This window comes from Ranitomeya imitator, chromosome 5 (assembly GCF_032444005.1).
Source record: "Ranitomeya imitator isolate aRanImi1 chromosome 5, aRanImi1.pri, whole genome shotgun sequence".
In the NCBI taxonomy this organism is placed as follows: Eukaryota; Metazoa; Chordata; class Amphibia; order Anura; family Dendrobatidae; genus Ranitomeya; species Ranitomeya imitator.
This window is the reverse complement of record NC_091286.1, coordinates 6,299,561-6,308,381: the sequence shown is the minus strand read 5'-3', so window position 1 is coordinate 6,308,381 and position 8,821 is coordinate 6,299,561. Positions and strand designations below refer to the sequence as shown.

General features: G+C 60.1%; 1 protein-coding gene across 2 annotated transcripts in view; it reads right to left on the bottom strand.

Moving 5' to 3' along the window:
• Positions 1 to 1,151: 1,151 nt before the first annotated feature.
• The window catches only part of TMEM63B (transmembrane protein 63B), a 53,124-nt gene continuing 45,454 nt past the window's right edge, over positions 1,152 to 8,821 (bottom strand). For both annotated transcript variants that reach the window (XM_069768262.1, XM_069768263.1), the window contains 12 exons: positions 7,894 to 8,027; positions 7,172 to 7,309; positions 6,577 to 6,730; positions 6,390 to 6,496; positions 6,231 to 6,317; positions 6,085 to 6,150; positions 5,838 to 6,000; positions 5,600 to 5,705; positions 3,747 to 3,914; positions 3,538 to 3,653; positions 3,368 to 3,448; positions 1,152 to 3,119 (listed from right to left, as the gene is read on the bottom strand). In XM_069768262.1, the coding sequence (XP_069624363.1) occupies positions 2,946 to 3,119; positions 3,368 to 3,448; positions 3,538 to 3,653; positions 3,747 to 3,914; positions 5,600 to 5,705; positions 5,838 to 6,000; positions 6,085 to 6,150; positions 6,231 to 6,317; positions 6,390 to 6,496; positions 6,577 to 6,730; positions 7,172 to 7,309; positions 7,894 to 8,027 (1,494 nt within the window). In that variant the 3' untranslated portion in view covers positions 1,152 to 2,945. The remainder of the gene's footprint in view (positions 3,120 to 3,367; positions 3,449 to 3,537; positions 3,654 to 3,746; positions 3,915 to 5,599; positions 5,706 to 5,837; positions 6,001 to 6,084; positions 6,151 to 6,230; positions 6,318 to 6,389; positions 6,497 to 6,576; positions 6,731 to 7,171; positions 7,310 to 7,893; positions 8,028 to 8,821) is intronic.

Here is an 8,821-nt window from a genome sequence, read left to right as displayed (position 1 = left end):
CAGCAGCGTGTATGAGCGGGGGTGTGGTCTGGGTCGGTGAGTGGTGGCAGCGTGTATGAGCGGGTGTGTGGCCTGGGTCGGTGAATGGTGGCAGCAGCGTGTATGAGCGGGGGTGTGGTCTGGGTCGGTGAGTGGTGGCAGCAGCGTGTATGAGCGGGTGTGTGGCCTGGGTCGGTGAGTGGTGGCAGCGTGTATGAGCGGGTGTGTGGCCTGGGTCGGTGAATGGTGGCAGCAGCGTGTATGAGCGGGTGTGTGGCCTGGGTCGGTGAATGGTGGCAGCAGCGTGTATGAGCGGGTGTGTGGCCTGGGTCGGTGAATGGTGGCAGCAGCGTGTATGAGCGGGTGTGTGGCCTGGGTCGGTGTGTGGTTTATGCTCCCATTACAGCATAGGACAGAGGTTGAATGCTGGACTGAGTGAGAGATAGATTAACCCTTGCAGGCGCAACCCCAAGTCACATGCTGAGAAGCGGGTACGTGACAAAGAGGATGACACGTTCTGTATGACGACACACCACTGCTCCACAGAACAGGCTGAGACAAAACCAGCAGAGTCATCTCAGTACAGAGGGCCAGACATTAGCAAGAGCTATAGTATATTGACTACTTGCATAGGACTTCAGGTGACATATACTACATTATCTGTACTCGGAGAGTTATCACTGTTATCTGTGGTGTTACATAGGACTGCAGGTGACATCTACTACATTATCTGTACTCAGAGAGTTATCACTGTGTTATTTGTGGTGTTACATAGGACTGCAGGTGACATCTACTACATTATCTGTACTCGGAGAGTTATCACTGTTATTTGTGGTGTTACATAGGACTGCAGGTGACATCTACTACATTATCTGTACTCGGAGAGTTATCACTGTTATTTGTGGTGTTACATAGGACTGCAGGTGACATCTACTACATTATCTGTACTCGGAGAGTTATCACTGTTATCTGTGGTGTTACATAGGACTGCAGGTGACATCTACTACATTATCTGTACTCGGAGAGTTATCACTGTTATCTGTGGTGTTACATAGGACTGCAGGGGACGTCTACTATATTATCTGTACTCGGAGAGTTATCACTGTTATTTGTGGTGTTACATAGGACTGCAGGTTAGCACAGCAGTGTCATGTGATCACACAGGCAGGATCTCGCAGTGTAACGACAGCTTTATTATTTTTTACAAATGAACACGGCCGCGGTTTGTGCAGAATCACACACAGATCATGGAGGACGGCGGCTCCTGCTCTACGCTACATGTCCAGTGCGGTCACTGCTACACAGTCCTATTACACAGTCTTTACTTCTCCTGGGAACAGTGCACAGAGAAAGGTACTGCAGGGGAGGGGCCAAATCTGCAGGGGAAGGGCCAAATCTGCAGGGGAGGGGCCAAATCTGCAGGGGAAGGGCCAAATCTGCAGGGGAGGGGCCAAATCTGCAGGGGAAGGGCCAGGACAAGAGAAATTGTTCATTCCTGAAATACTGCGAGTAGCCCCTCAGGATGTAGTGATTATATTACATACAATGCTAGATTGCACTCCAGTCACCTCCAGAGCTGCACTCACTATTCTGCTGTTACATCGTGTCTTATCCTCCAGTCACAGCCGGAGCTGCAGTCACCATTCTGCTGATTTCGGTCACCTCTCCCTCCGGTGATGGCGGCGCTCGCTCTGCTGCAGCCTGGGCGGCTCTCTCCACATCACCTATCATACACAGAAGCTGTGAGCTCCTGCAGCTCTGGCTGTGACTGGAGTAGAGGACAGATGCAGGGGGCCGGCCTGTGAGCAGCAACTATAATAGAGGGGATGAGAGGTCTGTAATAAAGTGCAGCGGAGACCCTCACAGCAGGAAATCTCAGATTCATAATTAAAGGGACAGTCCACTGTGATCCGGTCGCCTGTAGGACCTCAGCAGTAGGTGTAGTGAGCACAAGCTCCGCCCCCAAACAGAAGCCCCTCCCTTAGTCAATGGCCGCCTCTGTCCAGGCCATGATGGGGTCAGTTTTCCACAGCATTGACCACTGTCAGTGATTCGCCCCTTTAGGGCATTTGGGGGGTCACATACTTTCTCCATCATTCGCTCAGCGTTCATCATGTTTCATTTTAGTATTAAAAACTGAAAATCGTGCGATAAAAGGTTTCCTATAGTCCAGGAACCAGGAGGGAAATAAAGTGCAGTGCCTCCTCCGCAGGGTGCAGCCCCCACACTAGAGGCGCGGGGGTACTGGGGCCATCACATGGCGGGAAAGGACGGCAGCAGCTCAGAGGCAGGGTTCCTTATAAACCTCGGGGGTGTGGCGGTGCCTGTCAACCAATGACAACGCAGCGATCCTGCAGCCAGTGATGGGGGACGGTCTGTTCTGTGAGCTGACGGCGAAGGATGCCGGTCCGGGCGCAGCTCCGTGCAGTGCGTCCGCGCAGGGAAGGCGCCTTTCACCAGTGTAGTCCTGCGGCAGAGGGGTCATCAGTGTTACAGTCAGTGCAAAGTAGGCGGAGTTCATGGAGATTAGATCCTCCCAGAGTCCAGCTCTGTCAATGAGGGGGGAGGAGCGGGAGGCAGAGACGTTACCCTGCAGCGCCGGCTGCAGTAACCATGGCACCACACGTATGTGCTGGCCTCCTCCAACAGCGGACATGCTCATCACACGGGGTAACATCCCCTCCTCACCCTCCCAGGGCCACACGTTCTGCCCTCATCCCCCCCAGGGTCGGAGCGGAGCACACAGAGCAGACTGTGCGAGCACACGGATGTAGCGAACACAGAACATATAACAGCAGGCGGCGTCTGTGCAAACATGGAGCCCCGACACTGTGCTGACACGGGCCACTGCTGCCCACTCCTTATTGCCTCGGCAGGCGGGGGGCAGGACCCCCTCCGGGACGCTAGTCACAGATGATGAAGGTTCGGGGCGAGTACCAGCAGCATCTTCCCTCCAGCCGCCACCATCACTGGTGGATCTCGTTCTCGATCAGACTGTCCTCACACGACTGGAACTCTGCGTCCTGCGTGGTGTCGCCGTGGATCATCTCCTCGTCCTGGGATCCCTGCTCCGTGTCCTCGCTGTCACCCGCCGGGTCACTGTCTGCAGCCGAGTCCTGCAGGACCTGCGCAATGTACTTCTGTAGGGAGAGAGGGGCGCAGTCAGAGGGGCGGGGCCAAGGAGGCAGATTGGGTGATGGGCGGGGCCAATACTGGGGATTATGATTAAGAGGCGTGGCCAGGGATGCAGATTGGGTGAGGGGTGTGGCCAATAAAGAGTAAAAGGTTTGGTGAATAATATGGATTGTGCAAGGGGTGTGGCCAATACTGGGAATTACGATTAAGAGGCCAGGGATGCAGGCTGTATTGGGCGCGGGGGACGACTCACCGCTGACTTCTGGGAGGGGGCGTTGGATGAGGGGCGGCCATTCTGAGTCCCGTCCACAGCGTTCACCTCCGTGTGATCGATCTGGTAAAGGACAGTCACATTAGGAACAGACACAGAGGAGCCGAATGCAGTGCCACCTGCGGCCCAGGAGGAGGCGCCATTACTCTCACCCGGTAGTTGTGAGCGCTCAGGTACTTGAAGTGTCCGAAACAGACGTGTGACAAGCAGATGACGATGGTGATCACCAGGACGACGAAGGTGAACATGGAGGTGGGCGCCAGGAACCCTGCAGGACACAAAACGAAGGGTTACCTGCAGGAGAGGGCCGCCACCATTACTGAGACCGCTCTCCAGGACAGCACCGCATCTCGCCACTCACCGGTCCGGACCGTGGAGAAGAACAGCAGCCAGAAGAGGCAGAGGATCGGCGCCGCCACCACCTGGCTCACCGCCGCAGAGTGGATCTTCTTGTCCAGCTTGGCGGGCAGGTAGGCGTAGTACAGGTTGTAACGGTCCACCAGGTGCTTCAGCAGCATGTACATGAGACCTGCGCCGAGGGGACAAGTGAGAGAGGTGGAGGAGACCGGGAAAGAGAGAGCAGAGGCAGGGGAGGGGGAGCCACAGGGACAGAGAGGAGCCGCAGGGACAGAGAGGAGAGCCCGGGGGAAGGGGGAGCCGCAGGGACAGAGAGGAGAGCCCGGGGGAAGGGGGAGCCGCAGGGACAGAGAGGAGAGCCCGGGGGGAGGGGGAGCCGCAGGGACAGAGAGGAGAGCCCGGGGGAAGGGGGAGCCGCAGGGACAGAGAGGAGCCGCAGGGACAGAGAGGAGAGCCCGGGGGGAGGGGGAGGCGCAGGGACAGAGAGGAGAGCCCAGGGGGAAGGGGGAGCCGCAGGGACAGAGAGGAGCCGCAGGGACAGAGAGGAGAGCCCGGGGGGGAGGGGAGCCGCAGGGACAGAGAGGAGAGCCCGGGGGAAGGGGGAGGCGCAGGGACAGAGAGGAGAGCCCGGGGGGAGGGGGAGGCGCAGGGACAGAGAGGAGAGCCCGGGGGGAGGGGGAGGCGCAGGGACAGAGAGGAGAGCCCAGGGGGAAGGGGGAGCCGCAGGGACAGAGAGGAGAGCCCGGGGGGGGAGGGGAGCCGCAGGGACAGAGAGGAGAGCCCGGGGGGAGGGGGAGGCGCAGGGACAGAGAGGAGAGCCCGGGGGAAGGGGGAGGCGCAGGGACAGAGAGGAGAGCCCGGGGGGAAGGGGGAGCCGCAGGGACAGAGAGGAGAGCCCGGGGGGGAAGGGAGCCGCAGGGACAGAGAGGAGAGCCCGGGGGAAGGGGGAGCCGCAGGGACAGAGAGGAGAGCCCGGGGGGGAAGGGAGCCGCAGGGACAGAGAGGAGAGCCCGGGGGAAGGGGGAGCCGCAGGGACAGAGAGGAGAGCCCGGGGGGGAAGGGAGCCGCAGGGACAGAGAGGAGAGCCCGGGGGGAGGGGGAGGCGCAGGGACAGAGAGGAGAGCCCAGGGGGAAGGGGGAGCCGCAGGGACAGAGAGGAGAGCCCGGGGGGAAGGGGGAGCCGCAGGGACAGAGAGGAGAGCCCGGGGGGAGGGGGAGGCGCAGGGACAGAGAGGAGAGCCCAGGGGGAAGGGGGAGCCGCAGGGACAGAGAGGAGAGCCCGGGGGGAGGGGGAGGCGCAGGGACAGAGAGGAGAGCCCGGGGGGAGGGGGAGGCGCAGGGACAGAGAGGAGAGCCCGGGGGGAGGGGGAGGCGCAGGGACAGAGAGGAGAGCCCGGGGGGGGGGGGGGGGGGGGGGAAGGGGGAGCCGCAGGGACAGAGAGGAGGGCCCGGGGGAAGGGGGAGCCGCAGGGACAGAGAGGAGAGCCCGGGGGGGGAGGGGAGCCGCAGGGACAGAGAGCAAAGCCAGAGGGGAAGGGGGAGCTGCAGGGACAGAGAGCAGAGCCCGGGGGGGGGGGGGGGGAGGGGGGCGATGGAATGGCCCATTATATAGTGAATGGATGGGGGGGAGCGATGGGACGGCCCATTATATAGTGAATGGATGGGGGGAGCGATGGGACGGCCCATTATATAGTGAGCGAATGGAGGGCTATGGGACGGCTAATTAGAAAGTGAATTCATGAGAGGGTTCTGGGACGGCCCATTTAATAGTGAGTGGATGGGGGGCGATGGGACGGCCCATTAGACAGTGACTGGATGGGGGGGAGGTCAGCCCAGCTCACCACACAATTTACTCACCGAACGGCACGATGATGGGACATGTGATGCTATAGGTCATCACCACAGTGAATATACACATCATCCAGGCGTACGCCGCGCCAAACTGAAACTCATAAGCCTGGTGCTGGGGGCGAGAAGTGCAAATTATAGGATTCTGATCACATGACTGCAAGAAAGCCCAGGAGACTACCCCTGACCTTCTGACCCCAGCATGGCCCCTCCCACAAAGCACACTGGCTCCTCCCATATAGCTCACCCGCTTGACGTTTTTTCGCTCTGCAGCAGAGCGTGCCAGACACAGGCGGATCATGTACATCAGCAGACCTGGGATGCGGAGAAGGTCCATGGCGTTACCAATGAAGGCCGAGGCAATGACGTAGTTGACGAAGAACGCGCCGTTATCTGGGAGGAACACGCACCTGACAGGGACAAGAGTCTGAGCACGCGGGGGATCGGCGGGCGCTCGACCACGACGGCCTCACCCTCCCACGCACGTCACTTACTCAAACCTGATGGCCGCCTCTGCCAGGAACCTCTGATCAAAGAGCCAACGGAAGAACAGGTCCAGGCTGAACGGGAGACAGGACAGGAGTTAACGGCAGCTGCCGGGAGGACACAAGACGGCGGCCGCTCCGGAGCCAGGACCTACCTGCTGAGCCCCAGCGATGGGAGCAGCAGCACCATGAAGATGAGGAAGGTGTAACACTTGTGCATGGTCGTCCGGTTCTCACCCGACCTGGAAGGAGAGAAGCAGTGAGAAGATAATGGCGGACAGCCGCGCTGCCAATTCTGCAGTCACCCGCTGTACCTGGTCCAGTGCGCCTCGAAGAAGGCCGAATAATAGACGATGGTGGGGAGCAGAGCGGAGAACGCCCACAGTAACAGGGTGGGGAAGAACTGGGTGATGATGGGATTCTGCAGAAAGGAAAGCACAAGATCAGCGCCGGGGACGCCGGCTGCCTGCGCCGCACGCACCAGGAGCGGCACACACTCACGTTCAGATACTCCACAGGTTTGGTGACATTGAACTTGTCCATGGTGGTGATGATGATGGCCGGGGTGGTGAGGAAGAAGAGGAGGAGAAAGAGGATGACATTGATGATCAGGCAGCGGATCCACCATACGAAGCCGCGGGTGGAGAGGTGCTCCCTGCGGACAAGAAAGACAAGTCCCATGACCCGCTGTGAACGACCGATCAACCAACCCCTCACAGACACCACCAATACGAGACGTCCCCCGCCACCACTTACCTTGCCACATGCCCCCTCTAAGTGGCCCCTAACCAACTAGCAAAGTCAAGATGGATCACGTGACACTTCCCTTGAGTTCTGACTCCTCAGCTGTATATTCAAGGAGTCCAGGGGGCGGGGCTTCCTACTTTGCCTGAGTGGCACTAGAGGAAAGCATGATGCCGGGTCAATTCCACCTGACTAATGTTTGCCCTGAAGAGAAGACCTCAAGTATGAACAGCCCAGGACAAGGACCCTTGAGTTTCACATCCAGCGCCAGAACTGCTGCTCTCTGAAATGGTTCCATTCCCTACATAAACATGTCGTACGGCCCACCTCCTCCAGGCCCGGCCATACTCACCAGTAGATGTTCTGGGGGTCCGGGGCGTAGGACACCGTCCAGTGCTGGACATGCAGAGCGTCGCTGCAGGAGGAGAATTTGGGTTCCCCCCGACAGCTGCAGCCGTGACATTTACAGGCATTGAAATCCTTCAGGATCCTGCAGGAAGAAATAAAGTGAGGAGGGGCCCCAAGGAGCCAGGCAGAGGGCCCCCAGGAGCCAGGCAGAGGGCCCCCAGGAGCCACGCAGAGGGCCCCCAGGAGCCAGGCAGAGGGCCCCCAGGAGCCAGGCAGAGGGCCCCCAGGAGCCAGGCAGAGGGCCCCCAGGAGCCAGGCAGAGGGCCCCCAGGAGCCAGGCAGAGGGCCCCCAGGAGCCACGCAGAGGGCCCCCAGGAGCCACGCAGAGGGCCCCCAGGAGCCAGGCAGAGGGCCCCCAGGAGCCAGGCAGAGGGCCCCCAGGAGCCAGGCAGAGGGCCCCCAGGAGCCAGGCAGAGGGCCCCCAGGAGCCAGGCAGAGGGCCCCCAGGAGCCAGGCAGAGGGCCCCCAGGAGCCAGGCAGAGGGCCCCCAGGAGCCAGGCAGAGGGCCCCCAGGAGCCACGCAGAGGGCCCCCAGGAGCCACTCGTATTCAGAGAAGACATTAGGATCTACCGGGCAGGGCCGAGCTGAGGCCACAGCTCCTAGATGATTGATCATGGAGTGGGGGTCCCTGATAACGGGGGCCGATACATGTACATCGCACTTACAGGGCAGTGATGGCCTCATTGTGAAAGGTGACGAAGGCCATCCCCAGGGGCTTCTCGTTGACCTTTTCCTTCTCCTTCTTGTATTCTTCCTTCAGACGCTGCTCCAACGTTGTGTAGTATTCAATGGCCTCCACCTGCAGGAGACGACGGGACGCCATAAACTGGTGCGGACATAGCTAATGTGCACCCCAAAGTAAGGAGAACACCGGAGGAAGGGTCACATGGGGGAGGGACTAGGCAGTGATCGAGAGTGCTGCAGAGAGCACCGGAGGAAGGGTCACATGGGGGAGGGACTAGGCAGTGATCGAGAGTGCTGCAGAGGTCCCAGGAGGAAGGGTCACATGGGGGAGGGACTAGGCAGTGATCGAGAGTGCTGCAGAGGTCCCAGGAGGAAGGGTCACATGGGGGAGGGACTAGGCAGTGATCGAGAGTGCTGCAGAGAGCACCGGAGGAAGGGTCACATGGGGGAGGGACTAGGCAGTGATCGAGAGTGCTGCAGAGAGCACCGGAGGAAGGGTCACATGGGGGAGGGACTAGGCAGTGATCGAGAGTGCTGCAGAGAGCCCAGGAGGAAGGGTCACATGGGGGAGGGACTAGGCAGTGATCGAGAGTGCTGCAGAGAGCCCCGGAGGAAGGGTCACATGGGGGAGGGACTAGGCAGTGATCGAGAGTGCTGCAGAGAGCACCGGAGGAAGGGTCACATGGGGGAGGGACTACGCAGTGATCGAGAGTGCTGCAGAGAGCACAGGAGGAAGGGTCACATTGGGGAGAGACTAGGCAGTGATCGAGAGTGCTGCAGAGAGCACCGGAGGAAGGGTCACATGGGGGAGGGACTAGGCAGTGATCGAGAGTGCTGCAGAGAGCCCAGGAGGAAGGGTCACATGGGGGAGGGACTAGGCAGTGATCGAGAGTGCTGCAGAGAGCACCG